The sequence below is a fragment of the Rosa chinensis genome, chromosome 2 (assembly GCF_002994745.2).
Source record: "Rosa chinensis cultivar Old Blush chromosome 2, RchiOBHm-V2, whole genome shotgun sequence".
Classification (NCBI taxonomy): Eukaryota; Viridiplantae; Streptophyta; class Magnoliopsida; order Rosales; family Rosaceae; genus Rosa; species Rosa chinensis.
Window position 1 is genome coordinate 26,669,530 of NC_037089.1, and position 23,435 is coordinate 26,692,964.

The 23,435-nt window shown below is 39.2% G+C and overlaps 1 protein-coding gene and 1 pseudogene across 4 annotated transcripts; both read left to right on the plus strand.

Moving 5' to 3' along the window:
• Positions 1 to 8,433: 8,433 nt before the first annotated feature.
• Positions 8,434 to 18,253, plus strand: LOC112186265 (probable LRR receptor-like serine/threonine-protein kinase At1g56130). 4 transcript variants are annotated; one of them, XM_040514149.1, is made up of 25 exons: positions 8,434 to 8,668; positions 9,010 to 9,208; positions 9,297 to 9,368; positions 9,450 to 9,521; positions 9,611 to 9,682; positions 10,037 to 10,108; positions 10,440 to 10,511; positions 10,623 to 10,694; positions 10,800 to 10,871; positions 10,956 to 11,033; positions 11,153 to 11,224; positions 11,561 to 11,632; positions 11,722 to 11,787; positions 12,424 to 12,489; positions 12,743 to 12,787; positions 13,067 to 13,131; positions 13,223 to 13,602; positions 14,104 to 14,302; positions 14,389 to 14,550; positions 15,102 to 15,220; positions 15,459 to 15,669; positions 15,762 to 15,993; positions 16,096 to 16,246; positions 16,452 to 16,889; positions 17,029 to 18,253. In XM_040514149.1, the coding sequence occupies exons 1-24, from the start codon at positions 8,536 to 8,538 to the stop codon at positions 16,863 to 16,865; spliced, it is 3,168 nt and encodes a 1,055-aa protein (XP_040370083.1). In that variant the 5' UTR covers positions 8,434 to 8,535; the 3' UTR covers positions 16,866 to 16,889; positions 17,029 to 18,253. The 4 variants fall into 4 exon arrangements, with proteins under 4 accessions (XP_040370083.1, XP_024180387.1, XP_040370084.1 ...); XM_024324619.2 differs by lacking the exon at positions 17,029 to 18,253 and having other exon boundaries at positions 16,452 to 17,001; XM_040514150.1 differs by lacking the exons at positions 10,956 to 11,033; positions 17,029 to 18,253 and having other exon boundaries at positions 16,452 to 17,001.
• Positions 18,254 to 19,572: 1,319 nt separating this feature from the next.
• Positions 19,573 to 23,435, plus strand: part of LOC112184019 — a 32,181-nt pseudogene continuing 28,318 nt past the window's right edge.

Consider the following 23,435-nt stretch of genomic DNA (forward strand, 5'->3'; position numbering starts at 1 on the left):
ACTTACAATCAAGGATGTTCACATGCTCCCATATATTGCACGTCCACTATGGCTTTGGGTTGACTTAAATATTGGTAGTGCATGGGCTGTTGACCCACCTTGGTACTCCTTCCTTAATTGAACCATGCATGGGTAATTATACATACATCATATACATATATATTCCATCATCAAGCATGATTGCATGATAGTATATACTATACGTGCACGCCATTAATTGCATGGGCAGCCATAATTCTTGATTGTGAAGGCTAGTGAAGGATAATTGTATCCTTCCTTAATTGATCAACCCAATCTGCTCGCGTTCGCGACCTTGATAGAGATATATGTGGGGCCATGATAATTACATCGCATGGCTCGCGCAATCTCGATCATATATGTAGTTGCCATCTTCACCATTAATTATCAAATATTTGATAATTAAATAGTAAATCAATGAATATTCAGATTTGCCTCAAGATTGCTTGATCTCCAAGTAGGCTTTATTTAGCCTCTAAATAATATATTTCGAACTTGTCGAAAATATATGCTTAGGCCACGAATCTTGGCCCAGTTTTCTTCGAATCCCTCTTATCGGGAAAAAATGTTAATTCAAAATAACTAAACCGTCACTATTATAATTCGAAATAACAAAAGGAGGAGCCAAATCGCATCAAACTGAACTAGTTAAAGTGGTACCAAAAAAGTTAATAAACAAATGACAGCCACTACAAAACCTTTTTTTTTTGTCTTTGTTTAAAAGATGATCAAATGATTCCACTCCTACCCCTATGGTGACTCGAACCCATGACTGCAAAACCAATTTAAAGCAACAGAATAGCAGTCGACTTTGCTCTCTTTTTTTATTAATGTCCATACCAAAGGTCTATTTAAGCACGTATGTACACAATAAATGAATGAATTGCCCTTTTCAGTACCAAAGTGACTCAAACGGATGGATGCTAATTAAATTTCATTATGATCGAAAAAGTGCTGTTATATCGATCAATCTTCAAGCTCTAGCGAGGATTTACTTCAGTGATTAATGAAGCATCATCATTTACGGTTACTTCGCAAGAGACAAAGTTTCTCCTAGGTCCGACGCTACTATACATTAAAAATGTTGGTTTTAAGGGTACTGGGAGACTGAGAGAGTAGCTATTCAACATGAGGATAACTGTGTTGGCATGAGTCATACCGTGTATTATTAGGGTTGTATATCTTGTGTATTATTAGGAATATTCTCTTCTATTTTGTTTCCTAATAGGACACGAACACATTGTATTTTGTATATATACTCCATTATTGGAGAAGAGTTAAATACACATATTAAAAAACCCTAAAACTCCTTTGCTTCTTGGTTCCTTTTGACTTGGTATCAGAGCCGAGATCTATTCGGACTCGGTTGTGCTATTCGGTTTCCGCTGTGAGAAAATTGTTTGCTTTCCCTTTGTTTTGTTTGCGGGTTCTTTTGGTTCGATTGGTTTGAGAGTGGTGGTGCTTGTTCTTTTGGGAATTAATCTGTCCATCTAGTTCGTGGTTGTTGATTGGTGGTCCCCCTATTTGGCCTTGATTGTTGTTGACCACACCTTATTGTATTGATTGTTGCTGGACACCTTGTGGTTTCTTGGAGAAGATAATCTTCAATAAAGCCAACAGTTTGTTTTTTTGAATATTTGTTTCTTTGAAGCTTTCATTGGTCAGTGCCCTTTGTTGCTCCAATTGTCACCACTTAATTTAGCTTTTACGGAAGAAAGAGATGGTAGACTTGAAGATCACCGATGGGAAAAGTGAGTCTAGAGAGACAAGTTATGTGGCCCGTGAGGTCGTCATTGTTCAGAATGTCACAGATAACTCAAGTTTTGGCGTCAAACTTGATGGTACCAATTATCAGTTATGGCAGAGACTTATGAAGATTCATATTCAGGGGATTGGAAAGTAGAGTTATGTTACCGGTAGTGCAGCAAGACCTATTGCAGGTCAAAAAGCTGATGAATGGGATACGGCAAATAATAATGTGATGGGAATTCTTCTCAAAGCTATGACTCCGGAGGTGATGAGATTATTTGCTAACTATGATTCTCCCAAAGCAATTTGGGATTCTGTTGCTGCTACATATTACGATGGGAGTGATTTTGCTCGTGTTCATGAATTGCATGTCAAAGCTTTCAAAATAACTCAGAGTGGACAGCCTGTTGCAACTTTTTATGCAAATTTGAAGACAATTTGGCAGGAGCTTGATCAGAGGAACTCTAATCCTATGACTTGTGAAGTGGATATTAATTCCTATCAGAATGAGCAGGACAAGATGCGTGTCCATATTTTTCTTGTTGGCTTGGACCCTCACTTTGAAGGGGCAAAGAATGAGTTATTGCGTCTTGCAACTCCACCTACGTTGGAGCAAGCCTTTGCTTATATCCGAAGAGATGAAAGTAACAAGGCTGCCGCTCAGAACCTTCATACTGAAATTTCTAGTTTGGCTATCCACACAGCATCCCCATCTACCCTAGTTCCTTCTCAAAACCAGTATCAACCACGGACTCAGGGACATCAGCAGAATCAGAACTATAACCAAATGACTTGTAACTATTGCAAGGAAGCTGGACATTTCAAAAATCAATGCCCTAAGCTACGAAGGTTTAATTACAGCAACTCTGGTTGGAAAGGAGGAAATAATTTTGGAGGTCGTGGAGGACGTGGTGGTGGTCAAAGAGGCAAAGCTGCAATTCAATTAGTGCCAGAACCTGACTTCTATAGCATTGAAGGACAAGATCCCTCAAAGGGTAATGTTTCCTTGACTAAGGAAACTCGAGGTAAAATTGGTGTTGCTTTACATGTTTCTGACTTTACTGGTAGTGATACATGGATAATTGATTCTGGTGCATCTGACCATATGACCTATGATAAATCCTTCTTTATGTCTATGTCCTCTCCCTCTATATCTCATGTGTCTAATGCGAATGGTGCATCTTTTCCGGTCTTAGGTATTGGGTCTGTTCAAGTTACACCATCCATTGTATTGCATGATGTGCTTTATGTACCTTCGTTGTCTCATCATCTTTTATCTGTCTCCCAGTTGGGGTCACAAAATAAGTGCTCTGTAACCTTTTACCCAATGTATGTTATTTTTCAGAATCTGTGCACCAGGGTGATCATGGGCAAGGGAGACCTGAGGGGAAGACTGTTTCACTTGGATTGCATGTACGCAGAGCCTACACAAGCACCGGAACTATCTTTGGCCCTGACATTGAATTCTGACTGATTGAGTGAACTATGGTTGTGGCACCGGCGGTTGGGTCATCCATCTTTTGGAGTTATGAAGAAGTCCATGCCTTCATTGTTTTTGGGAGTTAGTGAATCTAGCCTACATTGTGAAACTTGTGCTTTGGCTAAGAGTCATAGGTCTAGTTATCCTTTAAGTTTTCATTCTAGAACTATGCCTTTTGAGTTAATTCATTCAGATGTGTGGGGTCCTTCTAAACAGTCTACCCTTTCTGGAATGCGATATTTCGTGTTATTCATTGATGACTTTACTCGATTATCTTGGGTTGTTTTGCTTAAATCCAAAGATTCTGTTTTCTCTGCTTTTACAGCATTCCATAGACTTATTTGTACTCAATATGATGCTCATGTTAAGGTTTTTCATTCCGATAACGGGGGTGAGTTTGTCAATCATTCTTTTCATGATTATTTCCAACAGCATGGCATAATACATCAAACCTCATGTCCACAAACTCCCGAGAAAAATGGGGTGTCTGAACGGAAAAACCGTCATCTTCTGGACATGGCTCGATCTCTTTTACTCAGTGCTAACATGCCTAAGTATCTTTGGGGAGAGGCCGTTTTGTGTGCTTCTCATCTTATCAATCGTCTTCCGTCTACCTCTCTTCAAGGTCATGTCCCACTTGAGGTTTTGTCTCACTACGTTTCTATTCCATCATCTAACACCCTTCCTGCTCGTGTCTTTGGTTGTGTTGCTTATGTTCATCTGTATAAAAATCAAAGGACAAAATTGGATGCTAGAGCCCTTAAGTGTGTGTTTGTGGGGTATGGGTCTCATTAGAAAGGCTACAAATGTTATCATCCCCAATCCCAAAATTTTTATGTCACTATGGACGTTACTTTCAATGAAGATGCCTGTTATTTTTCACCTCCTGTGACTCATCGTCAGGGGGAGCAGCCTTGTTACTATGAAGATTTGTTCAGTGGGCAAGATGGGAGGCCTGAGTTCTCTAGTCTAGAGTATTTGGGAACTGAACGTGACAAAAAGACTTTTGGAACAGAAAGTGACAAAGAGGATAGTTGTCCCCTGATGGGTCCCACTTCCAAGGACAGCTGCCCACTGATTGGTTCCCCCTCCAACCAACGACACACATCGCTCCAACAGGAGCCTAACAACTCCGACCACCGTGTAAAACAGAACGACCGGGAACCCAGTCCACCGATCTATAACTGGTCGGCTTTGGACCTTGTGACCCGGGAGAGGAACGTCCAGTCGGAGTTGGGCGTTGGGTCACCCGGAGATGGGTCGTCCGAAGATGGGCCGATGATGGATATTGGGTCAGCCGGAGATGGACGTCTGTCATGGCGGTTTGCGTCGAGTGTTGGGCCGCCTGGAAATGGGTCACCCAGAGATAGGTCGCCCGGAGATGGACATCAGGAACGGAGCAACTGCAGCAGTTTGCTTCTCGGTTCCGTCCAGTCGGCCGGAGATGCAGCAGTTCCAGATTCCGATGAAGACATGGATACCAGTGGGTTTGATTCAAATGCTTTGCACAGTCCCCCTCCTTCTTCTGAGGTCTCACTTGCCCCAACGTCACCTGAGGTATGTTCTCCTAATTTTTTGTCTAATGACTCTAATCCATCTTCTGTGTCAAAATGTGTTCCCACCAAACATATGCCTTGTCGGTCAAACCATGGTCAGCCCCCCAAACGTTATGAACCCATACTCAATGCAAAAACTAAATACCCTGTTGTTAATTATGTGTCGACCCATAGGCTGTCTAAACCTTATGTTGCTTTTGTGAATCAATTATCTTCTGTGTCTCTTCCTAGTAAAGTGCAGGATGCCATGCAGGATAAGAAGTGGATGCAAGCAATGACAGTCGAGATGGATGCTCTTGAGAAGAATTGTACGTGGGAATTAGTATCATTACCGCCCGGAAAGAAAACGGTTGGTTGTCGGTGGGTGTTTACTGTAAAGCACAATTCGGATGGATCGGTGGATAGGTACAAGGCTAGATTAGTAGCTAAAGGCTATACTCAGAAGTATGGGGTGGATTACGATGAGACGTTTGCACCAGTGGCCAAAATTAACACGATTCGGGTACTTCTTTCGTTAGCTGCGAATCTTGATTGGCCTTTGCAACAGTTTGATGTTAAGAATGCATTCTTGCATGGTGATCTGCATGAAGAGGTTTATATGGATTTGCCCCCTAGCTATGGTACTTCTACTAAAGAACAAGTGGTGTGCAAATTAAAAAAGTCTCTTTATGGTCTGAAGCAGTCTCCCAGAGCTTGGTTTGGCCGGTTTACCAAGTTCATGAAGAAAATTGGGTACCGGCAGAGCAATTCCGATCACACCTTGTTCCTCAAACGTCAGTATGGTAAAGTGACTGCCTTGATTATTTATGTTGATGACATGGTTGTGACGGGTGATGACGTGAAGGAGATTCAAAGGTTACAAGGTCAGTTATCTTCTGAATTTGAGATGAAAGATTTGGGTAACTTGAAATATTTCTTGGGAATTGAAGTTGCTCGTGGGAAGAATTGTATTGTGTTGAGTCAAAGAAAGTATGTTTTAGACTTGCTGGCAGAAACAGGTATGCTTGACTGTCAACCTGCCGATACTCCTATCGAACAGAACCATCGATTAGCAGAGTATTTGGATCAAGAAACTACAAATAAAGCGAGATACCAAAGGTTGGTCGGACGGTTGATTTATTTATCTCACACTAGACCGGATTTAGCTTATGCAGTTAGTGTTGTGAGTCAGTTTATGCATAATCCCAGTGAGGCTCATATGGGTGCTGTATTTTGTATTTTGCGGTATTTAAAGTCTGCTCCAGGGAAGGGGTTAATTTTTTCAAAATACGATCACTTAGATATTTTTGGATACACAGATGCAGACTGGGCAGGTAATATTACAGATCGCCGGTCTACTTCAGGCTACTTCACATTTGTAGGTGGTAACTTGGTTACGTGGAAGAGCAAGAAACAGAAGGTGGTGGCTCGTTCTAGTGCAGAAGCAGAGTATAGAGGAATGGCCCGAGGACTTTGTGAGATGCTGTGGTTGAGAAATTTGTTGAGAGATTTAGGGTTCCAGCAGAACAAGGCTATGCCACTTTATTGTGATAATAAGGCTGCAATTGAAATTGCTCACAACCCTGTTCAACATGATCGTACGAAACATGTGGAGGTCGATCGACATTTCATTAAAGAAAACCTTGATAGAAAGATCATTTTGTTCCCTTTCGTTCCTACTGAAGAACAATTGGCAGACATTCTCACAAAGGCTCTCTCAAGTAAAGTTTTTTATGACTCACTCACCAAGTTGGGCATCTGTGATCTGTATGCACCAACTTGAGGGGGAGTGTTGGCATGAGTCATACCTTGTATTATTAGGGTTGTATATCTTGTGTATTATTAGGAATATTCTCTTCTATTTTGTTTCCTAATAGGAGACGAACACATTGTATTTTGTATATATACTCCATTCTTGGAGAAGAGTTAAATACACATATTAGAAAACCCTAAAACTCCTTTGCTTCTTGGTTCCTTTTGACTAACTGAAGCCACGATTGGTTTATCAGCTAGATTTTCTTGCACACACAACAGTCCAATGTGTATGCATCTCATTATTTCAGTCCTTGAACCATTCTTCAATGTGGGATCTGTCACATTTGATGGTGTCCCTTCCCTCCAGCTTTTCCATGCCTGCATTGATTTGTGCATTATATATAAAGTCAGAGACGGAATTTTCTTGCTCGTCACCAAAACTATATATGTATCATTTCACTTGCATAACTTGGAAGAGTCTCCACATTCTCTCCATGAGGAAAGAAAACTTAACATAGATTGGAAGAGTCTCCACATTCTCTCCTTGAGGAAAGAAAACTTTACATAGCCTGGAAGAGTCTCCACATTCTCTCAATGAGCAAAGCAACTATTTTTCTGTCCACTTATTATCTCCAAATTCAACATGCCAAAACTATAGACATCAGACTGAACAGAAAAATGTCCATGCATCACACATTCGGGAGGCATATATCTGCTGCATTTGAGCAACCAAAATGCATTTCCCAAAGGCATAATCCATTGTTCCTAGGAAGTTAAGGTCAGATTGACCATTTCGCATAACCCAGATTTCAATCTCACAGAACCTGTCCCCTCTAAGAATGATCCAACTCACCACTAAAGTTTTGATAGCCAAATTTTGTACATTCTGTACCAGCCAACAAAACATTGTTCATTCAATAAAAATTGTGAAGACATCCATATGAAGTCACTCTAAATTCAAGACACATGGTGGCAACTAGTGAACTGATTGTGAACTGCAGTGCAGCAATATAACATCCTTCTTGAAATCTAGATCAATACATAACTACCGAAGATCACTCAAAATTTAAGACAACCCCAAAACTAGTTTTGAAAACCCCAAATTCATAAATTACCAATCAACTCACACTCCCAGGACCCATATTGCAATTAGAAAATAAGTTAAGAAGGGAATAACTAAAACTAAATCGAACCAACTTTCATTGGTCTGGGCATTGGTGACCACAAGGTCGAAATCAGTATGCCTTCTCCTTCCATTCTCTTGTAGAGCAATAATCTGCAAATTTATTGATTCTTCATCTGTTGATGAATTAGCAAGATTCCAAAATTCCTCATTTGCAGCATCTGAAGACGAATCTGAAAAAAATTTCAATCCATGTTCATGATATTCAAGAACAGAGAAGAAATTTTGTAGCAAGATTGTTTCTTTCTGTGGAGTTTCTGTGTTTTGTGTGAGATGTAGGAAGAAAGAGGCGCGAAGGAAAGACGGTGAAACAATAAAAAAAAAATGACCTTTAGAGTTAAAGCCGTCAAATTTGACAGGAGAAAGCTTTTATGTCACATTCACGTATAAATGACATACGGGTTGGAGAAGAGTTTAAGGAATGCAGTGTGTGTTAGAGCTTTTAAGTCAAAACTATTCGTTGGATTTCCACCACTCCGTTGGAGATGGTCTAACTGATAAGAGATTGTCCTCTGGCTTTGTCATCCTTGGTCCCCCGGTCGCGGGTGTCCATGTCACACTCAATGCTCACTTAGAAGAGTTTGGTACTTCTAGAATCACTCCTTTTCGAATGGACAGATGTTCGCCACGTGACAGGTCTATCTGAGGAACAAGTCTTTGTACGGTATAGATCAAGTCTTTTTTTTTTTAATAAGTATAGATCATGTCTGTCAGCTCAAAAGCGTGCGTCTTTCGACCCTTCTTCAACTTTGTTGTAGCTACTTTGATCCCTCTCTGAACCCAATTTCATTGCGTCCATCTGTTATCAATCAATCATGTCAGGAACTGCTTCCCCATCAGTTTTGGTCTTATTTTTGTGCATCTCTGGTGTAGCACAAGCTCAAGTTTCTGGTCCTGCTCCTGCTCCGCAACCTCAAGCTACTAATGCCACCACTGACCCATCTCAAGGTTTCTAAATCTTTCTAATGACAGCTTTTTTTATTTTCTTGTTACAGAAGAGGAGCTAAAAGTGACTGTCATCAACTTCATAAGTTCATAACAAATAACTTCTATGCATGAAAAAAGAACCCATATAAATGGTCCAGGACAATCTTGTCACTTCATCTATCACCACTTTGCTAACCTCTTTTCCCCGCCAAAAGCTTCTGACCTTCTGGTACCCATTTTTTTGATGGAAAACTCATATGTTTGGCGCGGTCTTTTTGTTTTGTTTTGGTTGGTTTGGCAAATTGAGGTTTTTGTGTTTATAACATAAAGGTTTCAATCCTTGTAATTGGTGTTGCATGCAGCAAGAGTTTTGAATTCAGTGTTTGAGAAATGGAATATTCGGGCCGATCCGAAGCAATGGAACACAACCGGAGACCCATGCAGTGGAGCTGCCATAGACTCCACCAGTCACTCCACCAAATTTGATGACCCCGCTTACAACCCCTTCATCATATGTGACTGCTCTTATCAATCCGGCACCATTTGCCACATTACACAACTGTAATTCACTCTTCTAATCTCTCATTTCTACTTCAGTGCCGCTCCCTAGAACTTCAATATTTTAGCTTTACATAATTTGAATTTGCAGGAAAGTTCAGGACCTGGAAGTTGTTGGTGTAATTCCAGACGAGTTATGGAGTTTGACTTCCCTCACCAATCTGTATGCTTTCTCTGAACTCGTGCCCTTGAGTTGGACTCAGTTTAGTTACCCAATTTGTGATATTTCTCCCATGCATTGTAGGAATTTGGAAAGGAATTGCCTGACAGGACCTCTCTCTGCAGCCATTGCAAATCTAACTGGCTTGCAATATTTGTATGCACATCTAAACCGTTTTATTTGAATGCTATATTCAATGGATTTATTTTGGTGTTCATGATCATTTATTTGATTTTAATTTCCAGTACTATTGGCATCAACGATTTATCAGGCGAGATACCAAAAGAAATTGGACAACTTACTGAACTGAGATCATTGTAAGTTACTAAGTTTTCTCATTTGGGAGCCTCAGACAACTGATTAGGGGGACTTTGTTTGAATGTGTGATTCAAAATAAGAGAACTTAGCTTTATATGACAGTTTGATCAGGTAGACTCGTATTTAAAGCAAAGACCTTGATGTATATGACTGCTTTCTTTATATATATCTTCTTTATTTCAAATATTAAGACGTGTTTCCAATATAGTTCCATTTAGTAGTCTTCCTATTCAATGTTGTCTCTGCATTGCTTGATTCAAACAAGACTTATTGTCATATACCTGCTTGCACTTAATCTTGATTATCTGCACCAAAGAGTAACATCAATTGGAAATTACTTGTCACTTTTGTAGGTCTTTTGGGAGAAACAACTTTTCGGGTTCTCTGCCATCTGAGCTAGGGAATTTATTAAAATTACAACAGCTGTAAGTTTGATATGTTGTTCATTTCTTTTTCAGAGCTTTGGCATGAGGGTTTCAGGTGTTTTGAAATGATCCTACATACAAAAAATTTCTAACCTCAGTTTTTTGGTTATATGCGAATGGATAGTGAACTGTGGGTATATGCAGATGTATAGGTACAAAATCTGCAAAATCGGAACTGATAGACTATTATTTACATTATTAGTCTATTACCTTATTTTAGTAATTTACTTTGAACATTCATCTGTTCTCTAATGACTGCTAGGTGTCAATTTACAAAAAGATTTAAGGTAGCAATACGTTTATGACAATTAATTACTGTTTACTTTGGCAGTTACGTATCTAATTGTGGAGTTAGCGGTGAGATTCCACCAACTTTTGCTAATCTACAAAACTTGGAGATTTTGTAAGAGCTTTACGAATGTGTTTATTTTCCCGAAATGAAAAAAGCATTAATTGATATGATGAAAGTTTATAGTTTATACATATAAGAAATTTGTACATTTGCTTGTTGCAGTTGGGCTAGAGGTGTTGAACTCTCTGGCAGGATACCAGACTTCATAGGGAATTTCTCAAAGCTTACTTCCTTGTAAGATACTGTAAATGAATACTACTTTTGTTTATTTGCAGTTTATTGACAATATTTTCATCCTTTAGTTAGGCTCTATGGGTTTTTAACTATATTTTACTTTAGGAGGTTTCAAGGAAACTCTTTTGAAGGTCCTATACCATTTGCATTTTCCAATCTGACATCTATTAAAGAGCTGTGAGTATCTAGATCTACTTGTCACTTTCTTTTTATTTTTTCATATCTACAAAGCTTACCATTTGCTGTCTGATGTAATATCAGACACATTAGTGATTTGTCAAATGCCAATGGGAGCTCTTCTCTTGCGTTTATTGAGAATATGAAGGCTCTAAGTATCTTGTAAGGCAAATATTTCTCACTTATATTTGAACCTATCACAACACTGGGATCATACTTCTGTCTTCTTATTTGTTTTCCTAATGAAACTTATCATGGCAATTTGGTTTCACATCCTGCAGGGTGCTGAGGAATAACAATATTTCTGATTCAATTCCTTCCGATTTTGGATTATACCAAAGTTTGTCTCAGCTGTAAGTTTTTCTTGGTGAATGGTGACCATACATGTTGAGAAAACCCAAATTGCCAAAACAGGAACTTTTTTTTTAAATACTTTTGTTGTATTTCTTTTTAAATACAGAAGGAAACCAATAAGACTTCTTAATTGCAACATTATCCTCTTCTCTAACATGACTGTAATGCATACAAGGCTAAATAGAGTAATTTTCATTCAATTGCATCCAACCAGTTTTAGATGAATGATGATTATGGTTTATTTTCTTTTTCTTTTTTTTTTCTTATAAGAATTTTTACCGCTACTTCTTATTGGCTTAAAGCATGTAACTGATTTATATTCTTGCCTCTCCCAGGGATTTGAGCTTCAACAATTTAACTGGACAGATACCAGACTCACTCTTTAATTTGAGTTCTCTCTCCATCTTGTAATACACCAATCCCTCTTGATTGTTTTATACACCACCCAAATGTAGTCATTTAGTATTGAGGCATGTATTTCTGTCTTTATAATTAGGTTTCTTGGAAACAATAAGTTGAATGGCACCCTTCCCGAGTATAAGACTGCATCTCTTCTCAATATGTAAGTTTTCAGCATATATGCTACAGATCTTAGTGCATTAAACTCGAGCTTTCTGATATATTTGGTTTCCATTAACTAAGGGTAGTGGTTTTGGCACTCCAATTTCACAGTTTAACTCCACTTCTAAGGGGCTGAAAGTTGAGTGCAAGTGGTAAAATATGTTGAAAGGTGGAGTGCCAAAATCACATGCCTTGAATAAGTCATCTCTGTGTCAATGAACAGATTGCGATGATTTTACCTGAATTGCACGCTTCCTGAACTTGAGGGATTCTGAGTGCTCCACTTAACTTTGACAGTGACCTTGATACATAGTATAAAGCATTTTTGATATTGTTTTTCCTTCAAGATTGTTTGGAGCTTATTCTTAGTCCTACAGTATATTCTCTTGCTCAGTCAAATTGTTTCTCTTCATGATGTGGACTCCTATTCTAGCAAAAGCCTGAAATATAATCCACTGGGTTCAGGGGGACACATGGAGAAAATGAGGTTTTATATTCGACTTATCATGATGCAAATCATATATCAAAGTATTAATATCATGTGACATATGCTGAAGTTTGATAATGATAACAGTATTGTTATATTAAAATTTATGAACTATGGTATTTGATGTTTTTTGTCATGATATGTATGCAGAGATTTGTCGTACAATTATCTAGATGGGAGCATTCCTTCTTGGGTCAAAGAAGAAAAATTACAGCTGTATGTCTTCATTTTCCACTATTTATCTAGCTTTTTTTACTTCTGTTTGACAAAAATTTTATTTTATCAGTTAAAAGGCTTCTAGTTTAATGACTCTGTTTACTCTCCTTATATTATGATGTGCTAGTTCGTTAGTGATATTTTGTCCAAGTATATAGATTTTTTCTTGGTTGGCAGGATGGGCTTCCTTCATAAGTATCTAATGTCCCTTTATTAGATGAAATTAACACTGCCAATTGAGCGTATTTTGCAGTAATTTAGTTGCCAACAACTTCAGCATAGAAAGTTTACAGAGCAGGTGATTCCTTTATCTCTGAGCTCATCTCTAGTGTTTTGGACATTTTGATTAGGGATGTGAGAGTTGCATCTCACTTACATTTTGATACGTAATTATTGTAGCCAAGAACTCATAGCTATAAATAATATTTCTCTTTTCCTTTTGGACTAGTTGTAGAGCACATTTCACATTAAGCTATTCATGGTGAGAAAATTGGGGGCCTGAGAATCTGGTCATTTCTTGCTACCCAGAAATGAACTGCCATACTGATTTCGGTGTTTACTCATTTATTTATTTCAGTGGTCTTCCTTCAGGGTTGGCTTGCCTTCAAAGAAACTTTCCTTGCAATCGTGGCCCTGGAATCTGTAAGTATGGTCGAAGCCTTAACCATTGTTATTGTAAGTTAAAATGCCTTTGTGACCATTCTCTGATATGTGCTCTTGCATCTTTCTGCAGATTATAATTTTGGGATTAATTGTGGAGGACCTGAGATTACGTCTTCCTCCGATGGGATTGTGTATGAGAAGGAAAATGAACCCCTTGGACCAGCTTCATATTTTGTGACAGGCACAAGCAGATGGGGAGTTAGCAATGTCGGATATTTCGCTGGCAGTACCAATCCTCAGTATACAAGTTTCTCCTTATCTCAATTCACAAATACTTTTGATTCTGTGCTATTCCAGACTGCAAGGCTCTCTGCTTCATCAATTAGATACTTTGGCTTGGGGCTTCAGAATGGTAACTACACCGTGAACCTCAAGTTTGCAGAACATGTCATTCTGGCTGCTACTACCGGGAAATTTCTTGGGAAACGTCTTTTTGATATTTATATCCAGGTCCGTATCATCTTAAACATTTTTTTCATATATAAAACCATGTTATGAGCTCTTATGATAACTTTTCTTTATTGAATTAGTGAAGTTGACTTGGGGTTCTCTTGGTATATATATTAAATTGTTGAATTGAATAAATTAGATCAAGTGTCTATAACAAATTTATTAATTATATTCGTCATTTTAAAATCTGATGGATATATGGAGTAGATCCAAAAGTAATCACCACTTAATTACTCAAGCTCTTACTTGATATGGTCTTCACTCCCCATCTATTGCCAATAATCATCACGTATGTCTTCTTTAGCCCCGAAGTTTAGTTCATTACCCCTACAATAACCCTTTCACCACCTTTCGCATCTCAATTAATTTCTGAAACCTCGATAATTCAAAGTCATTTCAAATCTTAAATATGCCAATCTCCATGGTAAACTATAGTGAATCAAGCATCAATGTACTCTCTCATACTAAGCAAACTTAATATCCTCCTTTATTACGTTTCAGGGCATTCTGGTATCAAAGAATTTTGATATACTAAAGGAGGCAGGTATGTCATCTTTCGGAGCTGTTCAGAAGCCATACACGGCTCATGTTTCGGAGAACTACCTTGAAATCCATCTCTTTTGGGCTGGAAAGGGGACTTGCTGTATACCTGAGCGGGGTACTTACGGACCTGCTATTGCAGCCATCAGTGCTACACCGGGTAATATAATGTGGAAATTTGAGATGCAATTTAGCATGTTTAGGTTCAGATGTTTTCACATAATCAACTAAAGAGATTTTGTACAGATTTCATACCTACTGTCAGTAACAGCCTTCCAACTAGTAAGAAGAATAGAACTGGGCTGATTGTTGGGATTGTTGTGGGTGGTGGAGTAATTTTGGTTCTGTTGGTTGTGGCTTTTTATCTTATTCAAAGAAGAAAAAGGTCTGACCCTGATGATGACGAAGGTAAACTGCTACTTCTTTTCTTGTTCAACGAAATCTATCATTAGTCTGTGGCAATTGCAATTAAATTTTGTGTTTGCTATATATGCTCATAAATTAAGTTCAATCTATTTCGTTTTTATCTAGGACTAGAATTTTTGAATTTACTATTTATTTAGTAATAGTAACTGAGGCTTTGATCATTAAGTGATGAAGATTTCCAATATTCAGAAGTTCACTTAGTTTTCTGTTGCTCTTCTTTAAATTTTTATCTATTATCTTCTTTTTATTAATTGCCCTTGTTCTCTTTCAGTTTCTGTCCATGTTCTGCATCATTTGGTTTTAGTGAATCCATTTTTCTATATCACTACGTAGTTCAACTTTTTTTTATTTTTTCATTGCAAACTCTTTGTATGTTAGATACATATAGCGTGTTTCAGTAGCTGCATACTTCATGGTTAACTGAAAAAAAAACAAAAAACAAAAAAAAAACAAAACAAAAGAAAGGAAAAGGGAAACTGATTGGCTGAAGAACAGGCTTACAGACATAACAGTGTGTTATGTTAAATTTGCAGAGCTGTATGGGATAGATGTTGGACCACTTACTTTCAGTTATCCTGAACTAAAGACAGCTACAAACGACTTTGATGAAGCTCATAAGCTTGGAGAGGGAGGATTTGGACCTGTCTATAGAGTAAGTTATTATTGTAATAAAAGAGGATCCATGTGTTAATGTTTACTAGTCGATACAGGCGTTGCACTTCTACATACCTAGTTCATATGCCTGAATGTTGACCATGACATCCTGAAACATTACAATATTCAACCCATTGAACTCTTTAGTTGTTGAACTCGCGTTTTCACTACAGATACTGGACAATGCGCTTACAATAATCTTGTTAAACTTTTTTTCATAATGTTTTGATTGATAGGGAACACTTAGTGATGGAAGAGTAATTGCTGTGAAGCAATTGTCTGCTGCATCCCACCAAGGAAAGAACCAGTTTGTAACTGAGATTGCAACTATATCTGCTGTGCAACACAATAACCTCGTAAAGTTGTACGGATTCTGCACTGAGGGAGTTAAACGGCTCCTTGTCTATGAGTATCTGGAGAACAACAGTCTTGATCAAGCATTATTTGGTATGAGAATAAGACTGTTAATTTATTATGCATTATGCGTGATATAATACAAAGCACTAAAAGAATTTGTTATTATGGATTGCATGAATCAGGAGAGAGACGTTTAAATCTTGATTGGTCAACACGTTTTAATATATGCTTGGGCATAGCTAGAGGTTTAACTTATCTTCATGAAGAATCAAGAGTTCGAATTGTACACAGAGATGTGAAGGCCAGTAATATTCTGCTTGACACTAATCTCACCCCCAAGATATCGGATTTTGGTTTGGCTAAGCTTTTTGATGAGAAAAAGACCCACATAAGTACCCGTGTTGCGGGAACAATGTAAGTTCTTACAAGATTCGGTCACCTTATTTTCTTTTCAAATATTAGTTTTCCATTCCCTTTTTGTCTTACAAACATGTTATGCTATTGTCAATGATACAGTGGGTATCTTGCACCGGAATATGCCATGCGTGGACACCTTACAGAGAAGACTGATGTCTTTGCCTTTGGTGTTGTGGCTCTTGAAATTGTCAGTGGTAGGCCAAATTCTGATCCGAGTTTGGGTGAAGAAATGACTTATCTTCTCGAATGGGTAAGAACTTTGTTTTTTGTCCTCCCTGTCTATCCTTCCTTGCCACAAATGTTCCGAGTATTTTTCAGTTTTTGACTCTTGATGTGTTCATTGTTTTATGATTCTAAAAGCGCTTCATGAAACACAGGTTGATCATTATATGCCTTTTAGTTATCTTCTGCATATGTTTCATTTTTAATGATACTATTGTGTTCTTGCTTCGTAGGCTTGGCAATTGCATGAAAACAGACGGGCAGTTGAACTAGTGGATTCTAGATTATCTGAATTCAATGAGGAAGAAGCACAACGAATAATCAAAATAGGACTTTTGTGCACTCAAACATCACCAATGCTACGACCATCCATGTCCCGTGTAGTGGGAATGCTTTCAGGAGATATGGAAGTGACAACAGTAACTTCAAAGCCCGGTTACTTGACAGACTGGAAATTTGATGATTTAACTACAGTCACCAGCCTAACAAAACTGGACGGTGTAAGTATTGTCACCAACGTGACTGATATGACGACTAGAGGAACGGATTTTAGCTTCAACAACTCATTAGCAAGTACAAGCATAATGGGGCAATCACCTCCTAATGCCATTCATTCTATGTCTAAAAATAATGTTGATGGTCGGTGAGAATTCTGAACAAGGAATTAAGTGGTACGTCCCTACAGATCGATTGTTTTCATTTTCTTTGAGGAGGGCGTGAGAATATACAGGCAACTTTTGATTCTTCATGTATAAAGTGAAACTCTCGTGCGTTGTTTTTGTATCTTATTCTGTCTTTTGGTTGGACCAGTCTTATGTTGAAGATAAACTGGAGCTCTGGAACTATTTGTAAATGGAAAAGTAATCGAAGAACTTACAAGTTATAGAGTGTTCCTTCCTAGCGCTCTGCTAGGGTTTATCGTTGGCCTCCTCCTTCGACAAAATTCTCAAACCTTCCAGATCTCAATGGTCATGGCCATTGCTAGCCTTGTGGCTAACTCTATTCCTTTTTGCTGCTTTCGATCTGGCGCTTGGGGTTCCACCTTGGACAGGGCTGCCTGGGGGTGCTGGTTGGGTCATGGCTGATATGAGGCTGAGCTCCAAGGGAGTGAAACTATATTGGTTTACGGCGGATTGGTGAGTCTGGATCTTGGATCGCGGTCGACCGGTTGGCATCAGTGATGGGAGTATTGATGGTGTCGAATCGGATCCGCAAACTGGCATTCTCTTTGACGGCGTCATTGAGAGAAGTGATGGTGTTGCTTGCTGGGCCGATGTTGGTGGACGAATCGCACTGACGTTGCCGGAGGTGAGGGCAGCTTGCGTCTGCTCGGGGTCTATTTGTGATGAAGAGTGCAGTTCAGTCGGTGGCTTCACGGGGATGTGATGGATTGCTAGGATCGAGTTGCAGACGCTGATGGCATGATGCAATGTTCCGGTGGTTGGGCTGGATTGGGATCGGTCTCTGGTCGGGAAGATGTTGCGGACACGGCTATGTTCGTCCGTCTTCGTGGGCTGGAGGACGAAGATGATGGAGCGGTGGCCTCGACGATGAGTATCGGCGGTGGCGCAACCGGTGGATTTTGGCTAGAGAGATACTTGTGGGCTCAATGGGCTAGGGCTTTGGTTTACCCTACTCTTTGGGCTTGCATTTGGAGTGGCTGGGCCTCTTGGGCATTGAACTGGTTGGTGGGCCTCAGCTTTGGGCTTATTGTTCTAGGGTTTCAAGTGGCCTGGATTACCATTTTTCTAGGGGGTTGGATGGATTGGGTCTCTATGGCCCATAGCACTGTTTAAATTTTGTTTGGGTCGCAAAAACCAATGCCTTAGTTGAAATCATTTTTTGTCTGCTTCGAGGTTTCTAGGTTTTTGTTAGAATAATGGTGCGTAGACTTCCTAAAAGGTGGATGTACTGGGGGTATCCTGGGTTCCTATGCTTTTCTAGGATAGGATATTAGGATGCTCTAAGGAACGATTCTTTCTGTCGATCCCATAGGGGTGTTTCGTTTTTGTACTACTTGCTGAATCTAATGAATTGGCTGACCTTTTTCGATAAAAAAAAAAAATAGTGTGTTCCTTCGATCAACATCCAGGGTTGGTAAAATAATGGGGAAAGGTCCATCAATGCCTAGGTTATAACATTGTCACGAATTAAACGATTAGTGACAAAAGCACTCTGATATTCTCCCTTCACGAACTCCGGAAGTACTCGTTTCAACTGATTAGCAAGCACTTTGAAAATTAACTTACAAAGAACGTAAGTGCCACACATCCTTACTACAGGGGATGACAAGGATTGTGGACCTAAACCAAGAGTGAAATCTTGAGCATTTAATATGTACTAGTCTTCCCTACATATGCTACGCACATGTAAAGCAGAATTTTAGTTTTAATTTTTTTTCTTTTAAAATTTATAAATTATAAATATAATGTTTATGTCTTGCTACTTATTTGAAAAGAGGGAAAAGCGGAAAGTTATAGATGAGAATAGTGGGAAGTTATCTAGAGATGATAGTAGTGGGAAGTTATCGATGTACAGATAGGGTTAATGGAAAAATATATGCATATGAGTAGTTTTAAATATTTTTTTTCTTTTAATTTTTTTGTTAGTATTTTGTTATTTACTTTAATAACCTTCAAATATTAAAAATGATTTGAAACTAATATATGGTGTGGGAGTCTTTATGTCTTTTCACGCTCATTTTAACTAACAAAATGGGTTCTCTTAATAATAGTGTGTGTGTGTGTGTGTGTGTGTGTGTGTGTGTGTATTGTTAAAAAGAAAATTAAAAAAAAAAATTGAAGGAGAGTTGATCCCATCCTTCATGAAGCTACTTTGCTATTTCAAATTGCAACTAACGATGACAGTCATGTGTTACTAAAGAGTGTGACACTTGTAATCCTTTACAACTCTCTTTTATAACACGTCACACATATCATGATTGGTGTGTTGCTCAATGCCTTGTCATCCTGTAAGTTTTCTTATTGTATAAATAAACTCAATAAGCACAAATTAAAGTAAATTATGACAAATTAATTTCAAAATGTGTAAAAAGCAGATCCCGAACTTCTTGCATGCAAAACTCTCCTTTCCTTCCATAAAAAGCAACCTATTACTATTTCCAAATTGATCTCAATAACAACATGCAAGCTCCAAATCTCCACCGCTCCATTCTAAACCCATCAAACCCCAACCCTACACGTGTAAAACTTCCCAAATCTACTCGGTCCCACATCAACCTCGTTCCATGTTAACCAAAAATGTGACCTCTCGGAGAATCTCTAATTTGTCTTCCTCTGTTTTGGGCTTTGGTAGAGTCCTATGTTTTCAGTGCAAAGAGAGATAGCCATGAAAATGAAACCAAAGACTGTGACACTGGTGCTGGCCAATCTAGCTAGTATTATTCAGGAGTCCCTTTTGCCAGGAGTCTACAAAGAAGTAGGAGCCTCTCTTCACACAGACCCAACTAGGTTGGGTTCTCTGACTCTGTTCAGATCCATTGTCCAATCCTCCTGCTACCCACTTGCTGCTTATCTTGCTATGCGTCACAACTGAGCCCATGTCATTGCTCTTGGTGCTTTTCTTTGGGCTGCCCCTACTTTTCTTGTTGGCTTCTCCTCTGCTTTCCTTCAGGTCTATCTCTCTCTTTTGTCTGAATTGGTTTTGTTATAGTAATCATAGATCGAAGTCATTAGGTTGGTTGATTAGGCGAGTGTGGTTGTTTGTGTTTTATTGGTTGATTTTGATATTCTTGAACAGTTTAGTCTTGTGGTTGATAAGATAGATTAGTCAGTTTTGTCAATGTAGTGTTGATTTTCCCACATTGACAAGCAAAGTGGATTAGAGTACTAATCTTGAAGATGGGTCTAGCTTTGTTTGATCTAGAAAGAATGATGATGGATTATGGATACTAAAGGAATAAATGTTATAGTTTTTTGAGGTGAATTAGTTGCATTTTTTTATTAAAAAAAATAGTTGAAGTTGGCATAAATTTGGTTTTTGTTTCGCCTACTTATAAAGTTACAACCTTTAAGAACATAGCAAGGAAACTGACCTAGTTTCTCGGAGCTAGGGTGAGATCGGAAACCTAGGGTTTTCTTTTATCTGAATTGTTTCTTGCGGCCATGAACATGTTGTTCTGGAATTGTCGGGGGATTTGCAATCCTTCCACACGACGTGCTCTGAAGATCTTGATCTCACAGCACAAACCAAAATTGGTGTTCCCAATTGAAACTAAAATCAAAGACGAAGATGAGTTCGAGCGACTGCGATGCAACCTTGGGTTTGATCATGTAGAAGGTGTGATGAGAGTGGGGTTGGCTGGAGGTCTAGGTTTATTCTGGAATGATGATATGAAGGTCCAAATACGGCAGCCTTCTACGGTTTGTTTTATTGATGCAGTAGTAGAGGAAGGTGATGGCTTTTTGCGATGGCGCTTCACGGGGTTTTACGGCAATCAGGGAACTGCCGACAGACACGAATCTTGGGATATTCTCAGGGCTTTGAGTGATGACAACAGTCTACCGTGGGTTGTTCTTGGTGATTTCAACAAAATTCTGTTGGCATCGGAGAAATTGGATGGTAGACCGCGATCGGAGAACCAAATGCGTGGTTTCCGGGAAGCGCTGGGATATGCGGAATTGGTGGACCTGGGGTTCCATGGGTGTCTGTATACATGGAGTGACTCTGAGATAAAGGTTAGGTTGGACAGGGTGGTTGCTACGGTGGCATGGTCAGACAGCTTCGTCCACTCTCGGGTCATCCATCTACCTCCTAGCAAGTCGGACCATATTCCAATCTTGTTATGTGTTAGTTCAGTTCCTATTATCCAGAAGCAGAAATACCATAGGTTTCGGTTTGAATCTCTGTGGTTGAAGCATGAGGGATGTCATGAGATCGTCCAGCAGCAATGGCAGTGTCCGGTGTTGGGGCAACCTATGTTTATGGTCTCGAAGAAGATTGGAAGGACAAGTATTGCACTAGATGCCTGGCAACGAAGTGTGTTTGGTGATAGGCAGAAAGAAATAATGGAGATTCGTTCAAGGTTGGAGGAGCTTCTTAGTCTGTCCTCATCTCCGGCTTTGTTGGTAGAAAGTGGTAGTCTAAGGGATCACTTGGAGAGATTACTTTCAGAAGAGGAATTATATTGGAGTCAACAAGCTAAAGTATAATGGGTTAAGGAGGGAGATCGTAACACAGGCTTCTTTCATCAGAAAGCCTCTAATAGGAAAAGGAAAAATTTCGTAAGGGGTCTTTACGATGAGGCAGGGGTTTGGCAGGAAGATGATGATGGGGTAGAATCAGTGGTTGTGAGGTACTTTAAGAAGATGTACAAAGCAGGAACTGTTGATGCTGGGGCGTTGGAGGAAACTTTACAGGCTATTTCTCCTTCGGTTACAGAAGAGATGAATATTTCTCTTTGTTCCCAATATACTTGTGAGGAGGTAAAGGAGGCTTTGTTTCAAATGTACCCTACGAAGTCGCCTGGACCGGATGGAATGCCGCCGTTATTTTTCCAACATTATTGGGAGAGTATAGGGGAGGATATTACTGCTGCAGAACACAATTTTCTATAGACTGGTCAGTTGCTTAAACAGATCAATTACACTCATATTTGTTTGATTCCTAAAGTTGCTACTCCTGAGACTATGGCAGATTTGAGACCAATCGCATTGTGTAATGTAATGTACAAGTTGTGTTCGAAAGTTATTGCCAACAGGTTAAAATTAATTTTGCCTCAGATTATATCGCCTTACCAGAGTGCCTTCATTCCAGGCAGACTGATAACTGACAATACCTTGGCAGCTAATGAGTTTGCTCATTTTATTCATAACAAAAGAGCAGGTGAGGAATATATGGCCTTGAAATTGGATTTGAGTAAAGCCTATGATAGGTTGGAATGGGGGTTTTTACAGAAAGTAATGGAGCGTATGAGATTTGCTCACAGTTGGGTGAAGATGATTATGTAGTGTGTTTCTTCTGTTCGATATTCTTTTCTGGTTCGGGGAAAGCCCCGGGGTTATGTGGTGCCTCATAGAGGATTGTGGTAAGGGGATCCTTTATCACCTTATTTGTTTCTACTTGGAGCAGAGGGTCTTTCTGCTTTGCTGGAAAAAAAAAGGCCGAGTTAGGTGTGTTACCTGGTGTTTCTATTTTTGATGGAGCTCCCATGGTTAATCACCTTCTTTTTGCAGATGATAGTATGTTGTATGCAAATGCTAATTTACAGGCTTGTCAGGAAATTAGTAATGTATTGAAGGTGTATGGGAAAGCATCTGGGCAACAAGTAAATTTTCGTAAGAGTTCTGTTACGTTTAGTAAAAATGTGGAGCGTGATACTCAGAATTGGCTAGCTACTTTTCTGGGAGTTACAGTAGTGGAGTCTCATGAGAAGTACCTTGGTTTGCCTACATATGTTGGAAGGAACAAAACTAGTACCTTTCAATATATTCAAGAGCGTTTGGATCATAAACTTCAAACTTGGCAGGGTCGGCTTCTTAGTGGTGCCGGCAAAGATATTTTGATCAGGGTGGTAGCTCAATCTTTACCCACATATGCTATGAGTTTTTTTTCAATTAACAAAGAATTTTTGTGATGATCTTCAGCAGAAATGTGCAAGATTTTGGTGGGGGAGTTCTAATGAGCAAAGAAAAATTCATTGGAAATCCTGGCAGTTCCTTTATCGGCCAAGGAAAGAAGGAGGTTTAGGTTTTCGGGATTTACATGCTTTTAATAGGGCCATGCTAGCTAAACAGGGCTGGAGAATTGTTCAATTTCCAAATTCATTGATTGCCAAAATGTACAAGGCTAAGTACTTTCCCGAATCTTTTTTTTGGGAGGCAGAACCTCATCCATCACCTTCATTCTCTTGGCAGAGTATTTCTGAGGCTAGAAGTGTTCTAGTCAAAGGGGCACGTTGGCAAGTGGGAGATGGGAACGATATATGGATTGATGACCCCTGGATACCTAGAGCTGCCCCATTTCATTTATTACCTGTTCAGGGAGGTCGGGATGCTTCTTGGAAGGTCAGTAATTTGTTGAATAATGACGGCAGCTGGAATGAAACTTTAGTACAGCAGGTTTGTCATCTTAATGATATCCCCTTCATCTTGTCTATTCCTTTGAGTAACCGAAGGGTCAAGGATCGTTGGGTGTGGCACTTTGATTCCAAAGGGATGTTTTCAGTTAAGAGTGCTTATAAACTCTTAATGGAGGAG